Source organism: Sphaerodactylus townsendi, linkage group LG09 (assembly GCF_021028975.2).
Source record: "Sphaerodactylus townsendi isolate TG3544 linkage group LG09, MPM_Stown_v2.3, whole genome shotgun sequence".
Lineage (NCBI taxonomy): Eukaryota > Metazoa > Chordata > Lepidosauria > Squamata > Sphaerodactylidae > Sphaerodactylus > Sphaerodactylus townsendi.
Genome location: NC_059433.1, coordinates 59,344,771 through 59,367,829, shown reverse-complemented (window position 1 = coordinate 59,367,829; position 23,059 = coordinate 59,344,771). Strand labels below are relative to the sequence as shown.

Here is a 23,059-nt window from a genome sequence, read left to right as displayed (position 1 = left end):
CCAAGCAAATATTTAAAGCTTCTTATATATGCATTTGAGTTCTACATTTTTCAGAATGAAGAATTTTAAAGATGAGAACATTGTGTATGACTTACAGAATACAGTAAAAAGTAGGAGTGAGTGGAAACACACGTGCATTTTTATCTTGTGGATGTGATGTTCTTGTAGAAGCCAAAAGGTATGCATAGAATTCGGCCTGAGCACCATTAGGAATAATTGTTTTTCTGTACACATTAATTTTGCTCACAAAATCAGAATGATCCTTTTTTTCCTCCAGTAATTCACATTTATGAGAAGTGATGATTTGTATTTCTATTAGCGAATGTGGCTTTAGAAGGGTAAGATTCTTGGCTGATGACTGTAGAAGAGACTGGGAAAATGTATCTTTAGTTTCAGTCTGTTAGGGAGGAGGTTGTGGAGAGGAATCCAAGGTCTGGAGGCTAGGTATTGGCATTTTGATCAGTAGGTTGCTCCATTTGTGTCAGTTGCTACCAGCTAACTTGGATAGGGGAAAGATGAGGAGGCAGATGACCTTCCTGTCCAGCCTGCAAGCAAGGTGATCCCTTCTGGAAATCACCTATTTGCATTTTCTGTGGTTGGTGGCTGCATCACTATCAGGAAATGAAAGGCATGTAGAGGATAGAAGAAGGAGCCTTTAGTAGACAGCTTAAATCTTGCTATGAATTTGGCTGAATGTGGCTGAATGCTTATTTATAACAGCTGCTGAGTTTTTGAACTGGCCACTTCTTATTGAACAGGACTGTTACACGCTGTCTTCTATTTTTTTAATGAACAAATTGGATACTACATCCCATGAATTGTTTGCTGTCCCATTTCATGAAATGTTTTCCTCGGTCCTGCTTTGTTTCATGAACTGGTCGTTCCTGAATGGATCATGTGCTACCCTGAGGAGTTGACCATTTGCCTGAAATGTGTTGCTACCTTTTATGCTATCTTCCATTAACTTGTAATTGAGCTACAAAGCTTATGGAGTTTACCTTTTTTTAAAAAAAATGGTGTTGCTATTTTTTAGGTTATTGCATTTCATGATTGATTCTGTACACTTTACGAATTGGCCACTTTTGAGGGAACTGTGCTGTTATCTTTCCAGCTGCCATACTTAATTAATTTATTTCCCTGTTACTACACCATGAATCAACTTTCCATGTTCCTAAGCTGCATTAATTGATTTTCTCTATGCTGCTACATTTCCTGAATTGGTTACTTCTGATTAAAGTGCCCTGCTATGCTTAAGGGTTTTACATTTCTGAACACACTGGGCTGTTTTAGGCTTCTGCATTTCATGACTGTAAATTAACTTTGCTTTTTTCACTTCATGCGGTGACTACTTTTCCTTTCCTTTCAGCTGATTAACATTGAAGTCAATGGGTTTAGGCTGGAGTAATTCTGTTCTGGATTGTTCTGTAAAGCTCTTTTTATCAAGTATCTTGAACAGCCATATACTCTCCTCTGATAAATATAATCTCTAACCTTTTACACCCCTCAAAATTAGTGACAGCAAGGGTCATATTAGGAGATCTATCAGATGAAAGGAATGAGATGATCTTGTAGTGAAGTAAAAAAAAGCTGTCCAAGTAGTATATTAAAATCGATTCTGAAGAGTCTTATACAAGGGACATTCCAACAAAATATGCACTGTCTCATAAAGAGGAAGTGGCTAAAAACTGTCCAGAAAGAGAATCAGATATTCATTTAGGAGGCAAACTAGAATAAAAGAAATACCTATCTATTTCAAAGTGGATGTTTATCGTGTAATTTCTCCTAACAAGACTTGTCATCTTGAAGCCTGTTTCTGAAAGGGCAGAGAGGAAGTGTTTGAATCTCATTTGTTTGGGTCTGCTCAGGTACCATTTTCTAAGCACATAATCATCGTAATTGGCTTTTCAGTTAAAAGAAGAGGTAATCTGAACAGGGGATTTAAATAGAGGTCAGTTAGTTTACTACTTGTATTTTAATTCTTCTGGTTTTTCAAGCTTGGATGAAGAAGAAACTTTAGAAAATGATAAAATAGGAACACGAGAAGAAACACCATGATAAAGTAGCAGGCAAGAAGAAGCTAAAACAATACAATACAAATGTTGAAGCTTGTAGATGCATACCTGGTTGTTACACTTTAGACAGATTGTGTTCAAGCACAGTCTTTTGGCATGTAGGGCCAAAAAAATAATATCTTGTATTAATTGGCAGTTTGGAGCCATGTACATTTTTGTGGAATTGCTGAGGAATTTGTAAGCTGCTTTATGCATTATAAAAGTTTGGCGCTTTCATACATGCTGAATAATACACTCTCAATCTACTTTCAACCTACACTATGATTGTTTGCAAGTGCGTTTTGCCATTTCACACAATAAAATTAAGCTCCAAAGTGCATTGAAAGTGCATTATTCAGTGTATATGAGTGCGCCCCTTGATAGTCCCCTTGTGAGGCAGTGGTTAGAGTGTTAGACTGGGATTTGGGAACTTCAGGTTCAAATCCCTACGTTGCCGTGAAGATTGCTGGAAGGACTCAGGCCTGTTTTTCTAACTCACGTTATAAGGGGAAAGGAAATTATATGTTTTGCTCTGAAATCCATGGACAAAGGGTAGGATTAACAGTGTACTGGAAAGATGTTTTGTGGATAAATTGTGCTCCAGAGATTTCAGATAACCATAGGGACTATATGGGTCACTCTGTATTTGCTCAGGAGGTGAGGCGGCTGTTAATTTGTTGAAAACCTTTAATGTTATTTTCCCATGTTACACAGAAGACTATCACACTTGTGTCCTCCTAGGGCAGGGGTAGGGAACCTGCGGCTCTCCAGATGTTCAGGAACTACAATTCCCATCAGCCTCTGTCAGCATGGCCAATTGGCCATGCTGGTAGGGGCTGATGGGAATTGTAGTTCCTGAACATCTGGAGAGCCGCAGGTTCCCTACCCCTGTCCTAGGGTCATCAGTTAGTATGAAACATCCTAAACAATAAAATGCTAAGGAATCAAATGTTGCGATGACGAACCCTCCCCCACTGGTGGACAACTTTCGATTCTCCCTGCTGCTGCTCTGCAGGCCCCCAGAAGTCTTTCCACCTCCCCCCAATCCCAGCAGTCAGCCTGGACCACAGAACATCTGATCCATGTGCCCAGCAAAGCCTTCCCACCATTTCCCTGCCCCAAACAGCCAGGCCATGGCTGCGGAGCAACTGCTCCATGGCCTGGCAAAGCTCTCCCGCCTCCCACCCCACCCATCCACATTCCACCTTCCCCCACCCTAAGCTACACCTTCTAACCCTTCCCACTCCCAAGCCTCACCTTTCCACCTTCCCACCCTCCCAATACCCACTTGCCATCCTCCCCCTCCAGAATACTCACCAACTCCAACACACCTTGGGCTCATAAAACATGAAGGCCTAATGGATATTTAGAGGGGGGGGGGGTAGGTACTGTTTTTAAAAGTTCTTACTGAATTCTAATTTTATTGATTAATTACTGAAAAGCACACACTCACACAACATTGTCCCCAACAGGAAAAGTTGAAGGCAACATGAGATAGATTGACTCAGTAAAGGAAGCCAAGGCCTTCAGTTTGTAAGACTTGAACAAGGCTGTTATTAATAAGACATTTTAGAGGACCCTGATTCATAGAGTCACCATAAATGGGAATCAGCTGATGTCGTATAACACATGAAAGGAACACGTTCAAGTTGAAAATGGACCTAACGAAAATTACATGTAATTTTCTTTTTAAAAAATTGAATAGCTAGTGGTAATGATTTTTAGTACTTGTTTAAAACAGGAAAGAGATCTGGAAGAAACAGTTTCAGAAATTAAATCATAATACATGTCTTGCAATACATGTTATAAATCTGTGCCATTGTTGGAAGAACATGGATTCTCATGTAGCACCTTTTCAACCTTGTATACATTCAAGACAGATTTTTGTTTCTGTTGTAACTCAGCTGTATGATTGAAAAGATGGTCCTTAACTTTACCAAACTGAGCTGCCAAAGTAGTTGATGGAAGCTTAATATTTTCTTTTATTTATATATATTTTAAATTTATGTTCTGCACTTCCCCTGCTGGGCTCAGGGTGGCTTACAAAAACCAATTTAAAAATCCACTATAGCCAAAAAACATTCTAGCTAAGGGGAATGAAGGCAAATGGGAAGGAAATGGGAGAGGAAAGTTAAAATTGGGACAAGAGAGGCCAGAATTGATTTTAAAATGCCATTGCTGACCTCAAGCATAAGCCTGCCAGAATAGTTCCATCTTACAGGCCTTGCAAAATTGATACAAATCCTGCAGGGTCTGGATCTTATTCAACAGAGCATTCCACCAGCCCAGAACCAGAGCTGAAAATACCTGACTGGGATGCTAGAATGCTGGTTTGGCCACTTGTGTGACTGGAGCCTGCCTAGATAGTGAGGCATCAAGTATCACTTCTAAGCTCCTGATGGTTGACAAAGGTGTCAGTTGCACCCTGTCAAGAGCTGGAAGGTGGCTGTTTCCCCTCCAAGTCTTCCCGGCCCAGCCACAGGACCTCTGCCTTCACTGGATTTAGTTTCAGCTGGCTCTGTTTGCACCATTTTGCCACAGCCTCCAAACAACTGGCCCAAATGTCTGGGGTGGAGTCCACCTCCCATCAATAGATACATACTAGTGATAACCCATACTAGTGATAACCCAGCCTGAACCTGCAGACCAACTGGGCAGGGCGGCACATGTAGATGCTACCTTAGTCCTCTTCACACTGCCTCCAAAGAGAAGATATTGAAGGGCAGGAATTCCTAGCATAGTTCTCATGGATACCATGGCGCCCACCAATACCTTTCCTGGCACCCAGAAAGTTAACTAAGACCCAGGCGAAGCATTCTGAAATAAAGACTGTCCAGCCTGTGGCAGATGGAGTTACAGTTCTGATTTGTTCTTTTTGTTGAAAAAGGTACAGAAACATCACATAGACAAATTGCTTATGGATAGTAAATATAATCCTGATGTCTTGAAAAGGTAACATTGCCATCTAGTGACTGTAATATGAAGTGTCTGCTAACAATCTCTTCTGAGAATGTGGCTCAAATTTTTGCAGCATGTTAAGACTTGTTAAAGGGGACGGAAGTTGATAACGAATGATACCTTGCTTCCTACTATTATCAGAAGACCATAAAATATAGATGAAGCTATTAGCATGAAAGAAAATATTGAAAACCTGAAAAAAATGAAAATAGCTAGTAACTGACAGGGGCAATTGCATAACCTTTTTGAAAAACAGCTTAGAAACCATCTTTAGATATGTTTCATATTTTATAGGATGGTGTCATTCCAGAATTGTGGGAAATGTGTTAAAATTGTAATAGTACCAAAGCTGATTAGGGCACTCCATTCAGATGGAAATATTATTTCTAATCTTGGTTCTAAAATGGGATGCAAAAATTTTAACATCAGTTTTTGCAAATAGGTTATCTTATACTTTGAAGAATGCATTTGTCTTTACAGAGCAGGCTTTGTACTATGTTAAAATTTCAGCATTTAAAACTGCATTGCATTCCATCTCCTGGTGTGTGCTCATCTCTTCCACCACCACCACCCCTGAGTTCTTTGATCTACCAAGAGCCAATCAGGCAGAAACCTGGTGCTGTAGTGTTTCATAATTACAGAGTGGTTGGATTAGAACTAATTGAATGTCATGTTTTGACCATGTAGCTTTCACCCAAGGGATGCAGTTACTGGCAATTTTCACATGCTTTCGGCTTTACCAATGATATTCTGATGCTATATTTGCAAAGATGGCAGTTCATTTTGGAATTGTGTATGGGCATGCAAAAATCCACTATTTTGATCAGTCTTAAGACACAGGTTTACAAAAAGGTACAATTAGCATCAGCTAGTTTTGGGTACATCCCAGCTTCCACTGGCTGAAGTGCTGCCTTGGCCTTGGAACACGCGGTGGAATATCAGTGTGCCGTTAGAAGGACTTGAATGCAAGCCAGAGATTGATATAGTTAAGTGAAAATAGCTCTGAGGGGCTCAGACCAAAATGAAATGCTGTAAATTAATTACCGAGTGGAGCTTCATCTCTGACTGTATGACTCCTAGGCTGGCTGGAGCTTCACAGGAGCCTCTCATTTAGGAAACTGACTCCAGAAACTTGGGAACAGGTTGTTGGGTGGGTTTAAGCATAAAATGGTTGGGAGTGCAGGTTGGGTTCACTTGAGAAAGCGGTGCAGTGGAGATGGGAATGAAGGAAGTAGCTGGCAAGAAGGGTAGAAGAATATCTTGTCACACAGCCTATGCTCAAGAAGAACAGGACTTAAGACTGAAGAGGAAGTAAAGTCAAGGAGGCAGAACACTTCCGTTTCACCTTGTATTTGTGGTTGTCTGCTAGCTAACTACATCAGTGACTGTTCTTCAGGAAGGGTCTTGCTCATCTGTTGAAGCTCGTTGACTTAGATTTTTGAAGAGCCTTTCAGGGTGAAAAAGGAATTGTTGGATTTAAAAGAACCATCTCTGGGTGTGATGGACTCTGATGTGCCACGGAACTGTGGAAAGGACAAGAAGACTGAATTGGGGCAACGGAGAGATGGTGACTATGGCATCAATTAAACATGACACTTGGGCATTGTCCAAATGACATTGGAAATGCAGCAGCCTTCCATGCAAATTGCAAAGCTCTGAAGGTTCTCATGTGAGATGCAGTCCCTTCTTGACAGCCTGCCGGAATCAGAAGTGGAAGATTGCTCAAGATGTTTTTTTTAAGGGGCAGGTTGTAATGTGATGTTAGTGTATGTGATAGAGGCCAGACTGGCAGTATTGCAGACCTATGGAAAAATAGCAGGAATAGCAATTGGCTTTTTTAATACTTTGCCCCCTTGCTGAATTTTGTGTGTGATGGCAGCTACCCGGTGGAGATAAATATGTTTTTGACTCTGGGAACTTCTGTTGTCAATGGGTGTATACTTTAAGTTCTTGAGAATTTTTTGTACATATTTTCCAGTAGTTGTAAACTCCAATGTATTACAAGGAAGAACTCATAGCTTATTTACCATATAAAGAGCTGGTTTCCTACATTTTGTTGCTATCTGACTGAGAGTGACCAAGAAGGAGAACCCAGGATGGAGATATGCCAGTAAGACCGGGCTTGTTTCTGAGCTTGTGGGCTTGTTCCCACTATTCTGGGAATAGTGTCAGATGTTATGGACTCCAGATGTTATGGACTACAATTCCCATCAGCCCCTGCCAGCACGGCCAATTGGCCATTCTGGCACGGGCTGATGGGGATTGTAGTCCATACCATCTGGAGTGCCAAAGGTTCGCCACCACGGGACTATGTCATTTACTAACTAGATGGCTTCATCCATAACACATGCCCAGTCTGTTTGTTTTAGGTGGGGATTCCTAGGTACACATTGTACACATCATACACATTTGTGCACATGCTATGCCACTGTGAAACGGATGGGCTACTAGAAAGGCATGAAGTATACAGAAGTTAGTTTCGTTTGTTTGCTTGTGCTAGAAGGGAATATGTTAGAAAGGCATGAAAACCATGGTATGGGACAAAGACCTTTACCCCCTTCTCCAGGTACAGGAATTGTAGTTAATTTGAAATATTCTGAGTATTTCAGAACATGTTTCTCAGGTCAGGGAAACTGTGTTGTGGATAGTGGTGATCAGAAAGCATCAGTAGTATCTCCATTAAGAACATAAGAACATAAGAACTAGCCTGCTGGATCAGACCAGAGTCCATCTAGTCCAGCATTCTGCTACTCGCAGTGGCCACCAGGTGCCTTTGGGAGCTCACATGCTGGAGGTGAAAGCAATGGCCTTCTGCTGCTGCTGCTGCTCCTGAGCACCTGGTCTGCTAAGGCATTTGCAATCTGAGATCAAGGAGATCAAGATTGGGAGCCATAGATCGACGTCTCCTCCATAAATCTGTCCAAGCCCTTTTTAAAGCTATCCAGGTTAGTGGCCATCACCACCTCTGTGGCAGCATATTCCAAACACCAATCACACGTTGCGTGAAGAAGTGTTTCCTTTTATTAGTCCTAATTCTTCCCCCCCCAGCATTTTCAATGAATGCCCCCTGGTTCTTAGTATTGACAGGAGGAAAGAGGAGAAAAATTTCTCCTCTGTCAAACATTTTCTACCCCATGCATAATTTTTTATAGGACTTCCAACTCATATCCCCCCTCCTTCTTCTCCTCTCCAACCCAACGCGTCCCAAACGCTGCAGCCTCTCCCTCATAAGTGGAAAGGTGCTCCAATCCTTCAATCATCCTTGTTGCCCTTCTCTGCACTTTTTTCTATCTCTTCGATATCCTTTTTTTAGATGCATGGCGACTCAGAACTGAACACCAAGTACTCCAAGTCGCGGTCAGCACTCCACTGCTTTATATAAGGGCATGACAATCCTTTGCAGTTTTATTATCAACTCCTTTCCTAATTATCCCCAGCATAGAGTTCTGCCTTTTTCACAGCTGCCATGCATTGAGTTGACATTCCCATGCTGAATCCTACTTCTCAACTAAGACAGCCCAAATCCCTTTCCTGGTCTGTGACTGATAGGCGCACTGACCCCCCTGTAGCAGTGTTAATGTGGAAGTTTGGATTTTTTTGCCCCTATGTGCATCACTTTACATTTAGCTACATTGAACTGGTAGCATTTTAAGCCATTTCTTAGCCCACTCCACCTTAATTCTATCCAAGGTCCGCTTTGGAGCTACTTCGCAATCCTTTTGTGGTTCTTACCACCCTGCTACATAATTTGAGTATCATCTGCAAACTTGGCCACCACACGCTTACTCCACCCCTCTCTACTTCCAGGTCATTTTATGAATAAGTTAAAGAGCACTGGTCCTAAAACGGATCCCCTTGGGGAGCACCACTCCCTTACATCTCTCCACACATTACTGTGAGAACTTCCCATTTATACTCACTCCTATTTTGTTGTTTCCTGTTCCTCAACCAGTTTTTTAACGGTCCATAGGAGGACTTCCCCTCTTATTCCTTCATTGCTGAGTTTTTCTCAACAGTCTCTGGTGAGGAACTTTGTCAAAAGCCTTTTGGAAATCCAAGTAGACAATGTCCACTGGTTCCCCTTATCCCACATGTCTGTTTACACCCTCAAAGGAACTCTAGTAAGTTTCAGGTAAAGACAGGATCGTTGCCTCTACAAAAAACTTCATGCCTGACTCTTCCTCAGCAGAGTCTTGCTTTTCAACATGTTTAATAATTTTTAATACTTTTAAATGATAGGATTTCTACTAATTCTACCAGGAACAGATGTCAAACTGACTGGTTCTCTGTAATTTCCTCGGTCCCCCCTAGACCCTTTCTTAAAGATTGTGTGTGACATTGGCCATCTCTCCAGTCTCTCAGGGGATGGAGCCTGGATTTCCCCAGGGATAAGTTGCGCATATTAAAAAGTGAGAACACTCAGCAATTCTCATGCTTGAGCTCTTTAAGAACCTCTTGGATGAATGCAATCTGGGCCAATAGGGATTTGGTAGCATTTAGTTTATCAATGGCTGCCAGAACTTCTTTCCCTGTCTACCTACTAACTTCTTAGTTCCTCGGATTCACCCTCCTACTAGCTTCTGGTTCAGGTGCAGGAATGTTCCTCACCCTCCTCTTGGGTGAAGACAGATGCAAAGAATTCATTCAGCTTCTCTGCAATCTCCCTGTCACTTTCTTTTAGCACAACCTTTTTTTGTTCCTTTCATCATCTAACGGGCCTACCGCTTCCCTAGCTGGCTTCCTGCTTTCTTTTGGACATGTACTTGAAGAACTGTTTGTTGCTGGTCTTTGATGTTCAAGCAGCCATGCGTTCCTCATAATCCTTTTTTTTTGCCTCCCCCTTTACAGCTAACTCTAGCTTCTCTCTTTGCCACCATTTGTGTCTCTCTTTGGTATTGTTCTTCCCTTCATCAGTTAAGTTGGACTTCCATTTTCTAAAAAAGATCATCTTTTTTTCCTAATAATTTCCTCAACCTCCCTCCTTTGCTGAGCAACTATGGTGGCTTTCTTTTGGACTGGAAGCTGCTCTTTTCCTAACCTCCATGGCGAAATTAACATCTCCAGCTGAGCTTTTTTAAGACTGTGTTTTTTAAATAACCTCTCCCAAGCACCTTTGGACATTTTTGACTTCCTCTTTGATTTTCCCCCCTTTCCAGCTTCCTAAGGCGCATCATCATCCCCCTCATCTCTTTGAGAAATTCCTCCCCCCCCTTTCTGAAGGCAAATGTAACTACATTAGTAGTTGTCACTTGTTCAAGATGCATGCTAAGATACTTTCGAATCTGGACAGCATTGTGGTCACTGTTCCCTATCGGCTCAACAACACTGACTTCCCGCACCAGGTCCTTCCTGGGGTCCCACATAGAATTAGATCTAGGATCACCTCTCCCCTGGTTGGTTCTACAACCATCTGCTCTAAGCCACAGTCGTCTAGCATATCCAGGAATGTTCTCTCCTTACTATTACCTTTCGAACATGCATTTTTCCAGTTTCATGTGGGGATAGTTAAAATGCGCCCATTACCACAACATTTTTTGCTTTTGTTGGCCTCTCTAATTCTTTTTTTTTTTCCATCTCAGAGATCCCTGTTGTGCACTTTGGGTCAGGGGGGGACCGATAATATATTCCCTAATGTTAAACTATGCTTCTACACCCTGGTATTGATATCCACAGATGCTTCTGTAGAGGAAACTCAGCTCCCCTGCATTTTTCTATTTTATGTGACACTCATGCTCTGCTCTTTGATGTAGAGGGGCCACCCCACCCCCCAATACGCCCTGTCCTATCCTTTTCCTGTAGAGCTTCTCTTTGTAACTCCTGGGATAACAACAGCATCCCCACTGGTTCTCCTCATTCCACTCATGTCTCCTGTAGGATGCCTCCACTATATCACATATCCTCCTTCAAAAACTTCCTGTACTCCAGCTCCCCCCTTTTAGGTCGAATGCTTCTACTCTATTAGGCATAGAGAGCATACACTCCTGTATACTCTGTCTCTGTCCCTAACCTGGGATTTTCATGTGTTTTTGCCCTCTAGCCTTTTGTGAGACACTATCACTTTATCCACATTGCTATGCTCCTCGGGCCATGTGGTTGATTTTAGAAAAATCCTCCTCTCCTCTGTCTGCATCCCCATGGATTCTGTATTCCGAACCGAAGTTTCACCTCAGCCTCCTGCAGGCGGCTTTCCCCTGCAAGGATCAGGGGTTCTAAAGCTGTTCTGCCACCTTTTTTTAATGTTGAGCGCCAGCAGCCTGGTTCCTCTCCTTGGTTAAGATGAAGCTCCTCTGTCCCGCTTTGTACAGGCCTGCCTTATCCTGCAAAAGGTTCCCCAGTTCCTGACAAAGCTGAAACCCTCTGCCTTTACACCACCTTCTCATCCACGCACTTGATTTAGGACCCTTGTATCTCCGGCTTTTCTGCCTTAGCTCTCCCTCTTGCTGCGATGGAACAGAGTAGTGCATTTCTGGAGGAATGCCACACCTTGGGGGTCCTGGATTTTAACTTTTTTTCCTAGCAGCTCTAAATTCTAGCTTCCAGAACCTCCCGGCTAACATTTCCTGCAATGTCATTGGTACCAATGTGGACCACAACTGTTAGATCTCCACCCCAGCACTGTCTTAACAGCCTATCTTAGACTTTTAAGGCGTTATGACATCCGCTAACTCTTCGCATTCAGGCAGGCAGGCAAGTCACCATCGCGGTCATCCAATGCCTACTGTCACAAACCCAACTCTCTATATTCCTGATGATCGAATCACCCACTACAAGGAGCCCCCCACCTCCCCTAGGGGTATCCTCAGTGCGAGAGGATATCTGACCACCTTATTTCACCACCTTATATGTATATGTTGACCCAGCCTAATATTCAGAAGCCATACATGTGTAGATATTTGGATATAATCATCATGGAGAAATTGTGCAGTGTTTTAAAAATGAAATGACTTTATCTTGGAGCTGTGGTAATAGTGAAATCATTCCAATTTCTAAGCAAACCACCCATTTGCTTGGAACATAGGGCAGGTGCCTGGGGAAAGATGGCCAAGAAGAACCATGATAAACATCTGTGAAGATGGTAGAGTTGAAAAAGCAGATGAAAATAAATGTTCTTCCTCAGAAATCAGGGCATTCAGTAGAATCAGTGGGCAGTAGGTTCAAGACAAAGTAAAGAGAGTAGTTTTTAATGCAACATAATTCGCTTGTGCAGCTTGCTGCGTTGGGATGTTATAATAGCTGCTACCGGTAGTAGGGCACTTTGAGTATAATGAAATACCCAAGCCAAAGATACGCACAGAAATCACAACTGTGATATTCCACAATGGTATTAGGAATCTAGGCTTCTTTGTGAATCAAAATTACCTTCTCTGAAAAATCAGTTAACATATTTTCAGCTTTGGGTGCTGCTAGAAGGCAGCATGTGCTCAATTTTCTTCCTTGATTCTACTGATTTCTTGAGCAGTGACATTTTTCCCTTGCAAGGGAGGATCACAGAGTACTTTAGCCAATCATCTCTGGAGGAAAACCATATAGCTGTAGTTCTTTATCCATTCCTCATGGGGAGAGTTCGTCTACGGCTGGATAATAGAGAGATAGGGCAGGATGTACTAAAACGAATGAAAAGACTGCCCGTTGGTAACAATGGAAGATGCCTGAAGAACTGTTGGACATATTGGGAGACAAGAATGATAACTGGCTTGCATGGATATCATTGAAATGCATTACAGCAAAGAAAAGTTGCATTAAAAAGGGGGAATGGATTTAGAGAAACTGACCTTGGGGCTGAAATGATAGCCCCCAGAGCACTGATTCCAATCCAAGGAGCTGTGATTCCATTCTGGGCACTGTAATTCCAATTCCAAAGTATTTTATATGGACCCAGGTCTAGGGCAGGTTTCTTGTAATCCATTCCACATTTTCACTGCAATTTTTGTGTGCTGTCATATATTTTAATGGAGCCTATGCAAGTTAATTAGCATTCCTCGCTCAGTACATCCCCATGATAGCAGAGCAACAGATATGGATGGGTTGGGGGAAAGAAACAACTTTGTGAAAAGAAACTAACAGGCCACAGTAAGGGACAATGGCAAATGCAGAGTTTTCAGGGGGAAAGTAAGGGGGGAAAGTCTTTCAGACATGTACTTTTAGGGGTCTGTGAAATTGATCCTCTTGGTTCAGTTCTCATGAAACTAGGGTGTATTTTGATTAGAGTGAGGAGTGTAATCTGTGCAAATTTGGTGCCCTTATTTTTTATAAATACCCTGTTTCCCCAAATATAAGACATCTCCTGAAAATAAGACGTAGTAGAGGTTTTGCTAAAGTGCAAAATATAAGGCATCCCCCGAAAGTAAGACGAAGCAAAGTTTTTGTTTGGAAGCATGCCCGACGAACAGAACACAGAAAAATAAGACATCCCCTGAAAATAAGACATAGCGCATCATGGGGAGCAAAAATTAATATAAGACACTGTCTTATATTCGGGGAAACACGGTAGCTGCCACAGACCTCATATCCATAGAAAACAATGGTCCTGAGCTCTGAAACCACACAGATTTGAATCCTGAAATGCTAGTGTTCTACCTGGAAATAAGTAATTAGGGCTGTTCTTGTGTTCTTAGTGTAACGTTTGTTTCCATTCCAGAACTTCAAAATACTCTTTGTGTTATAGCCCATTTTAAGTTTGCTCTACCCATTCTGTTTTCCTAAGGGTGAAACATAGGATTTTTAAAAGACATGTTTTTGTGTGCTTTGTTGACTTAGCAACTATTTTAGTGGCTTATTAGTTTTGATAGTACTTCTCCTAACCTGTTCTATTCATTCTATCTGAACTTCAATTATTGTAAATTTGAAGAGCCTCTAAGCATCTAGAAAGCATTCGTTCCATTTTATGCTTCTTTTCAACTTTCTTTTGACTAGTTTTTTTAAAACTGAAATTCAGTCACTTTCCAATTATACTCTGTCTCATCAAAAGATATAAGTGGAACTGTGAATTCATCCACCACCACTTCATCCCTCTTCAACTCTTCCCCCGCTTCAAATACCAAGCTGTGTGGGCACACACATTTACTCCCAATGCAGCACGTAGACTACCCATTGCCCCATTTTTTCTCCACATGTCTGTGTTCTGCTTTTCCTAATCCATCAAAAGAGCTCAGGCGTGTGAGGCACCGTCTAGCCCCACACGGCTCCTGGCAGGCGCACTCCTAAACAGTTAATTCCCACATGAGTCGCCACTAGCTACCAGTTCTACATCAGTTGAATTGCTTCATTCTCATTGAATTGCTTCTTGAATGTATATTCTTGCAAAGTCAGCAATGACATGCTTATTGGACTGGTCTTGAAGGGGGACCCTTTTTTGGAATGCCTCTGTCTCACATATCATCTGGTCTTCTTCCTCTGTCTCTCAGCTGTATTCTTGATGGAACATTGCTTTTGCTCTTCTTCCTATATCCTCCTCTTGTGTCTACAGATCTCTCCTCTCTGCTTCTGCAATCCACCATAGGCTGAAACCAAGCTGAGACCATCTTAGTACGATTCCTGCACTCTCCTCTGCTGCCAGCTCATTCATTCCTTTTGAAAGGAGAATTCACTTTCCCAGCAGCAGCCATTCCAATCCTTCCCATGCCCTAAAGAAGAAGCCAGCCTGGTGGGGCAGTATTGCCAAGCTGCCCACTGCTCCACTGGGCCCATCCGCCTCACCCACAACTCACTGCTCGCTCGCCTGCTAACTATTTTTCTAATGCGGAAGCACGCACTTCCACCACACCACTACTGACCACACTTTTTCTCTTTTGGTGAGACGGTAGTTGAACAACATTTGTGTCTCCCACCAGGTTGGGTGTTTTGGAACTAGTGGTTGCAAAACACAATTAATTGTGATGTTTAGAAATGTTGTCTTTGTCATGACCATAATTTACCCATTCAATACAAGGGTGGTTGAAATTGTCTATTAGTAAAATATTTTTGCCTTGATTGGCTTATTAATTCCTTTTTCACTCAAGAGTTTTCACTCTGAGTTATCCTCAGAGTTCTGGCTGGGTGGATGATGGTAGAACCACAGCTACCTTTTGGGCTTGGTATCTCCATCTGTAGTGATTATTTGAAGGTGGTATTCTTCTTATGTTCCCAACTCAGTCTGAGCATCCACCAGGCAAGTTGCTATTATGCAAATTCTATGACTGACCTAGGTCTGGCTGCTTGCTTCTGTTCAACAGTAAGCCACTCCATGGAAGCCAGTGTGATATAATGGTTAGAGTTTCAGTCTAGGATCTGGGAGACACAGGCTCAAATCCCTATTCTGCTATGGAAGCTTATTTAGTTACACATTCTCACATGGGAAGGAGAGAAGGAAGCATAAAAAGAAGAGATCCCATGGGAACTTAAGGGAAGGGAAAGAAGAAAAAGTGCAGAAGGTAGAAATGAGATATACCTGCTTGTTCGTATGTAAACTCTTCTACCTGGTTTTACTCTCCTGGCATTTTAGAAACTCTCCATTACAGAACCAAATGTACCTAGTGTGTTGGAAATGTATGCAATTTTTGCATAAAACGAAATAGGCTTGAATTGTGGTGTAGTGGTTAAAAGCGGTAGGCTCTGATCTGGAGGTTTGATTCCCCACTCCTCCACCTACCATACAAGGTGTCTGTTGTTTGGAGAGGAAGGAGTTTGCAAGCCATTGAGACTCCTTTCAAGAGAGAAAAGAGAAGTATCAATCCAAAGCCTTCTTCTATTACTTTTCTATAAAGCATATTTTTTTCAATTCAAGAACAATCTGATCAATGTGTAAAATTACCTTAGTTGTTACTTTTACTTCTATTAGAAACTTGTGAATAACTTTTTATATTGGCTTCATATATTTTCACCTATCTTTGGACAAAAAGAATTGCAAAAGTAAATCCGTTCAATTTCCCATTTTTGTTTGCCTTAGGACAACAACACCAGGGGAGACTAAACTGTTAGCTTCAGAAATCTATGACATTCTTCAGTCTTCCAGTGTGTCTGACGCGGACAATGTTAATGAGATGAATTCTCGGCGTCGGAAAGCACAGTTTTTCCTGGGAAGTACAAATAAGCGCGCTAAAACCGTTGTTTTGCACATAGATGGCCTTGATGATTCGGTAAGGAATTCTCCAGTATTTTTGACCTGCTCCTGACACTGGACAGGAATTACTGTTTATTTGGCATAGTTTTAATTTGCATGTCTGAAGCAAATTACTGAGAAGCCGGTTTAATACTGAGAATGCTATGTATTAAGTACTAAAATAATGGCTGCAATTCTTCCTGCAGTTCCATGGGCGCAAATGGAGCTGATTTTCCCCAATTCCCTCCCCCCCACACACACAAATGGAAGGCCTCTAATTTCCCCCTAAGCCGTGTCCCGTCCTCCATTAGAGGGTATGTTTTGAGCTGCCATGGGAGGGAATAATCAGTTAAAATTGCTTCAAACTTGAATCTGTTGAAATCTAGACAGGATTCAAACAATTAAATATATATGTATTAGATTGTGCTATAATAGGTTTTGTATGTCAGAAATGTATAGGAAGGGTTTTTTTACAAATATTGATTCATAATGCACATTGCCCCAGGAGGCTCACTTCAGAAAGGCCACAAATATGTCTTAGGCCACAATGTGTTCATGTTTACCTGACAGTAAACCATCTTGACCTTCGTGGACTTTTCGTTCCAAGTAAACATACCTGGGATTGTCAGTTCCACTGTCAATTTCACCCACTTCCAGTTTTGACACTTAGCATATTCCATATGGGTGTCAACATAGTTGCTTAGCTATAACCAGGTGATTGAACCAAAAAAATCTCTTTCCCTGTTACAAATAACAGGTGTTCAGAACCATGATTTTGTTTCAGTTCAGGCCTAAGGAAATAGTTGTCTCAGCTTTCCTTCATCTCTGCCTTTTTCTTTCTCTTTTAGACATCGTGTCTCATTGTCTGAAACCTCTTTGACTATCAGCTAACTGTTGTGATAATGAGGTCTCAGAGGAGTCTTTATGCAATGTCAGAATAACTTCTAAAATGTATCCTCTGTTCCCCTGTAGATAACACCTCAGGCCATGTTTGCCTTTTTATGACTGCCAAACAGCATGTAAGGCTGCTGGAGCATGCTGTCCACTCCTACCTGCAGGTCTCTTGCATTTTCAGTTTTGGAGCCATTTTAAATGATCTAATCTGATCTGCTGGGGCTTACATTTTTGCCAGCTAAGCCCGTTACAGTCCAGTCTGTATAAATCCAGTCTACTCCTGTGAAGCTGGCTGTTGCTAACTGGATGCATAATGTGCACTCCTCCTCAGTTACTTCTAATCCCCCCTCCCCCCGGTTGCCCCTCTTTCTTAACCTAGTTTTAACAGGGACCCTCTATTGGAACTGATTGTTTCCTGACCTGGTAGCTCATTTGCTTGCCCATCACTGTCTCCAAAGCTTTACTAAAAGCCAGAGAAATGCTGCCCATTTCTTTTTTGCCTGCCAGTTTAAGTACACATTGCTCTGTGAATGGGTGAGGTCAGCACATCTAAATGCAGTCTGTATACTCTCCTGAACAGAGCTAATGCAGAGCCTTGCAATTCCATCCCTTCGTGTGTTGTGATAAAGATGCTTATTTCTAATTGCTGACAAAAAGTAAGACATGAAAAGCTACTTTTAATTTAGAGAGTGAGCGAGAGAGCATACCAATAAACCTTTTGCAAGAAAGCGGTGGGGAGACACATTGGGCTGGGTCCAGCCAAGCTTCACTCAGTTTCCCCTGATTCCCCCTCCTTGGTTGTACACCTCCTTTGTTCATGCTGCCATAGCCTTTTTGATAGTCAAAGGGGATTTTCTACTTCCCTTTTCAACAACACAAAATCTGATTGGATTCAACTTAGGAAAGGGCTTAATAGCATCTTTCCCCAGTTCTGAAGGATGATTCACTCTGGCCTTACCTTTCCTGAAACTGGTAAGGTGAACAAAATACAGTGGCTTGGATCCAGTGATATATAAGCAGATACATAAATGGACTTTGTGCAGTTCCACTTGTTCAGCGCATGATGTTTTCCACTATATATATTATATGGTCTCAAAATTAGTTGCACAAGGTTTTTCACAAGTGGCGCTATGACTGGAGAATCAGGTCTGACTTAATGCAAGTGGCTACACAAGTGTTTTTCTTATTTTTGCTGGTGTGAGAGCGCAAGCAGAAATTTTGCATTGCATCCAAACTAGTGTTCATAAATCACCTTGACTTTCCCGTCAGCACTTGTAGGAATTTCGCTATATTCTAATATAGACAAAAGAAAGTAGAATACAGCAATTGAATCTCTTATTTTCTGTTTTACAGTAATAACTGGAAAAGCTTTTCATTTCAGTCATATTCTTCTTAAAGCTTCCCATATACTTGGCAGTTTACTTCAATGGACAGTACTCTTGGGTTTGTCATTTGCTCATCAGGGCAAGCATCAGAAATTATCACAGATATCAAGTTCCACTTTGTATTTACATATGCCCATTAATTGAAGGCAAACTTGAATTAGAACTGATTGCTTTCTTTTTCTGGATATTTAAGAAGGCTCACCTGAGGAACGACACTGGGGATGAAGGGGTCTGCCCCAGGAAGGGGAGTTGGTGCAAATTATCAACTCAGTCTAGATCTCAGCTTGTAGCTTGACTTAATAACAATATGAATTTGAGGCCGATTGAAAGCTACGGGGAAAAGGGTTGTAGGTCACCTCTGCTTCTTCTTACAATAAATGCAGGCTTGGTCATTAACTGACTGGAGAGGTGTGTAGGATTCAGAATACTGTGCAAGCAGAAACTGACCTGTGAATGTCCTCAGAAACCAGGGAAATGGCTACATCTTAAAAGCAATAGGGTTTGCTGCTCTGAACTCTAGTTTGGCCTGTTTCAGATTTGCTTAACATTCTGCTGCTGGGTAATACAGAAGCCTTGGCTGTAGTTAACACCAGCTGTAACAGGCAACATTGCTATATTGCTCCTCTTTTAAACTACTGTAAATATATTAAAACCATGCCAGGATAATGTGTGCGTTGTGGCACAGCAGACACTGTCGCTTGCTTTAAGCATAACATTGGTGGGTGTTTTTGTGAGCAGACATTTTCCTTTGAATCAGAGTTCAGTTTGTGCAGCGTGGTGATGTCCGTGAGCTGCCACAGATGAGGTAGCTAAAGGATACAACAGCTGCTTTGATGCATTCAGTCAGTATGGATGCAAGGTGTCTGATAAATAGCAACATAAACACTAACTGCTCATCAATGAGCATTTGAGTCAGTCAGAACTTAACCACAGGGGACTGTTTAGCTGATCATACGGAGAAAGGCAGTCTTTGCTTTTCAGCACTTTCCCCTCATTATTCACAGTTGATTCCATCCCAGTTTTTCTTGAGTGTAAGTAGAATGATGCTTTTAAAGAAATATTCAGAGCAATTCTATGTTTACTTTAAAAAAAATGTCATTCTGCTTATGTGCGGTGGTATTTTCCTCTCTGACTGTATTGTATTACATACAAAATGATGTCTCCAATTATCTGCATGTCTTAACTTCAGTCTAGGCGAAACTTGTGTGAAGAGGCCTTGTTGAAAATCAAAGGGGTTATCAGCTTTACTTTTCAAATGGCAGTTCAACGATGTGTAGTCCGAATCAGATCAGACTTGAAAGCAGAGGTGAGTGGGTTCTGGTGGCTGGCCTCCACTTTCTTTGGTGTTGGGACTCTACTCTTACTTTCCCCTCTTTTTTTCTTCTATGCAGGCATTGGCAACAGCAATAGCATCGACCAAAGTTATGAAAGCCCAGCAAGTTGTGAAAGATGAAAGTGGAGAAGAGGTGAGAGAACCACTGGAGATTAAGGACATTCTTCTGGTATATAAGCTCCATGCAAACAGGGGCTTCTTCCATCTCTTCTGGGAAACCAAGGAAAGCAGTGAGACTACGAAATGCAGTCGTGATGAGCTTTCACACACAGATCATATTCCAGGAGGCCCCTGTACATGGGTTTGCCTGCCAATTATTTGTGGCAAGTTTAAAGGATTCTAAGCAATGCTCAGCATAAGTTTGGCTTTTAGAACTGAGTGTTCCAAAACAGGCAATGGGAGAAGAACTGTGCTGTTGGTTTCTGGGAACCAAGATACAAAATATATTGTACCTTAATTGCTCTGTGCTAAGCAATTGTTGGTAGAAGAATATGCAGTCTTCTAAATTAATGTATTATATTAGCTAGTAATTGCTGGGACAGTGTTTTTAATTACATAAGTAATTAGACTTTGGTCAAGAAAGCCTTTCCACTTAGGTGTTTATCTTACTGCAAATATTGGAAGCAGTGGAAAAAACTTGCTTATCAGGAGATGAACTGAAGATTTAAATTTGAAGACTTAATTAAAAAAAAACTATAAATGTGTTTCCTTCTGGGTGCTGACCTGGTCAAATGTAATGAAATTATATGTCTGTCTGCTCAGAAGGCCTGCTATACCTACAAGTAAGTGTGGATAGGATTTCAAGCTTGCTCTTGTTAAACTCTCAAACGTATTCAAATATCTTTTTAAAAAGACCTGGTGTTAGTGACCTACTCAGATATGCTTTGGCTGCAAGGCCAAAATCATGACTTTATGAACCAGGCAATAAATCATTGTTTCCTGTTCCCATTGACCAGTTGCTGATTCCATTCCAAGATGCTCCTGTGGAAGTGGAGCAGAATACAGACCTCCCGGAATATTTGCCAGAAGACGAAAGCCCTTCAAAAGAGCAGGACAAAGCTGTGTCCCGTGTCGGATCCCACCCAGAAGGTGCTGCTAGTTGGCTGAGCACAGCTGCAAACTTTCTGTCCAGGTCCTTTTACTGGTGACTTGAAGTTGAAGCTGGAGGACCGCACAAAACAACACAGGCCCAGCTTCGTTTGGTCTGCTGAACTGCCAAGTGCAATTTGCAATAAGTTACCAACAAAAAGATTTTAGACTACACAATGTATGCTGTGTTTTACATTTTATTGGACAGTGGGCCTTTCAGGCCAATCAGAAGGATGGAGGTCTCAAATGACAGCTTGCTCATTTTCCTTCCCCCATCACTGTTGTCATACATTTTTATTGCCTCACATTTTAATATTGGGTCCATTATTAACCAAACATTTTGAGTATAAAAAGCTTTAAGTTAAAAAGTCTTGCTAAGACACACAGAGAATTCACTCATCACAAATTTCAGGACATCTCTACAATGAAATTACTAGTTCCACGGATTGAAATGCCTTTTTTTTTAAGCCTTATTTCTGATTATGTATTTCCTCTAGAAAATCACTATGGAGAAACCCCTCTTTGTTTACCCCTCTTTGTTTACCTTCAATGTTTTTCAGAGCCATTGTTTTTATATTCCACTTATTGCATTGCAATGAAAATGCTTTAGACTTGATAGCCCTTAATGTGTTAGAAAAAAAGGTCAGCTTTTCGCCACTCGAGCAATCGGAACTCAGTAAAAAGGAATTATGTGTGTATCTATATACAGTAAATACGCTGTAAGAAAATGCTTGGAATGATAGTTGTGACTATGTGAATTGAATACCACTGGCTTTAGCTTCAGTTGGTTAAAAAGCTTGGTTTTCAAAAGCTGTAATTCTGCTTAGACAGTGCCTTGCTGCAGGTTTTGTCTGTGGCAGAAAGTAAGATGTTGGCCTTGTGCAATGATCAAGAAATGTTTTCAATTAGGTAATCTGATAGCTGAAAATAAAGCGGGGAGACGGCATGCCTAAAATGCCTCAGTGCTACTGTGGATACATCTTCAAAACCATAAACTTGTGTTGCTTCATGGTAACCCTATATTTTTTCTGTTGCCTTGGAAGAGTGCTTTTTATGATGCACCATGGTGGGTAAGGATTTTGTGACCACAGGCATGGCCTATGCTGCTGGTGGAACTAAAACTCAGCCAACGCAAGATGACCTAGGAAAGTTGAACAAACTTGTCAAAGATGAAACTGTTCATGAAAGTGCACTCATCTAGTCCTGACAGGTGAAGCCAAACCCATGCCTGAATAGGAAGCTTTCATCTTCTTGTGTCTGTGTACCGTATAAAAGTTCAGAGTTGCCTGTATTTTCACAAAGGATAGGGCAGGTAATGTTTCGGCAGGCAAAATATTCAAGTAGGTCTTATTGAGACTCCCTGTGCTCTAGAAAACTTTCAGCTGCTGACCTTACCATGCTTATTTTTTGTAGAACAATCCATATAGCATTGACCATGGCAGTAATTGCACTGAGAAAAAGATTGACTCATGGAGGTCTATGCCTTGCATAGTAACTGACCAGTCTATAGAAACGGTCACATTATTTTGAACAAGTGTGCAAGAAAACAACCATAGCCAACAATAGAATTTCTCTCAGTTTGGTGTCCTTTTGAGATAAAGAATTCACTTCCAGATTAGATCATTTTGTTTCTATTTTTTTAATGTATCTAATTTAATTTGATTGAAGTTTACACGCACAGAATACAGGCTTCCTAAGGCATGTATTGCATCAAACATGTATTACTAAGCATATTGCTGTCTAGAATGTTACAGTACCAAACGTGTTTGCAAGATTCTCCATTGTATAGCCATGGGTTCAATGTTTACTTCTGTTTAGCACCTATCTTTGCGTTTTGCAGTGCCGCATATCCACATACTAAATGATACACCCCTTTGGATATTAATGGTTCAATACAAATAAATATTAAAATTTGGTGTTGAATTTGTAGGTATCCTTTTGTTTTGTTTTTTGATCGATATTAGAGCTCTTCTGGTTATAATATCTGTAAGAGCTTTTGAATACTGTAAAATAAAAGTGTAATATAACTGATATTTTGCATGGGTTTCTTCTTTAAAGCATGCGCTGTCTGCTATTGGACTTTATATGGTTTAGTGTGATGTCTGGCTGTAATAATCTGAGCAACACATTTTCTGGCTGTAATCACAAGAAGAGTCTATGACCGTGGTGGCAAACCTATGGCACTCCAGATGTTCATGGACTACAATTCCCATCATCCCCTGCCAGCATGGCCAATTGACCATGCTTGCAGGGGATGATGGGAGTTGTAGTC

General features: G+C 41.3%; 1 protein-coding gene across 2 annotated transcripts in view; it reads left to right on the top strand.

Annotated features, from left to right (window-relative positions):
- ARMC1 (armadillo repeat containing 1) overlaps nt 1–22,818 on the top strand; it is a 30,915-nt gene extending 8,097 nt beyond the window's left edge. For both annotated transcript variants that reach the window (XM_048507995.1, XM_048507994.1), the window contains exons 4-7: nt 15,934–16,123; nt 19,555–19,671; nt 19,757–19,831; nt 20,655–22,818. In XM_048507995.1, the coding sequence (XP_048363952.1) occupies nt 15,934–16,123; nt 19,555–19,671; nt 19,757–19,831; nt 20,655–20,846 (574 nt within the window). In that variant the 3' untranslated portion in view covers nt 20,847–22,818. The remainder of the gene's footprint in view (nt 1–15,933; nt 16,124–19,554; nt 19,672–19,756; nt 19,832–20,654) is intronic.
- Nucleotides 22,819–23,059: the final 241 nt, after the last annotated feature.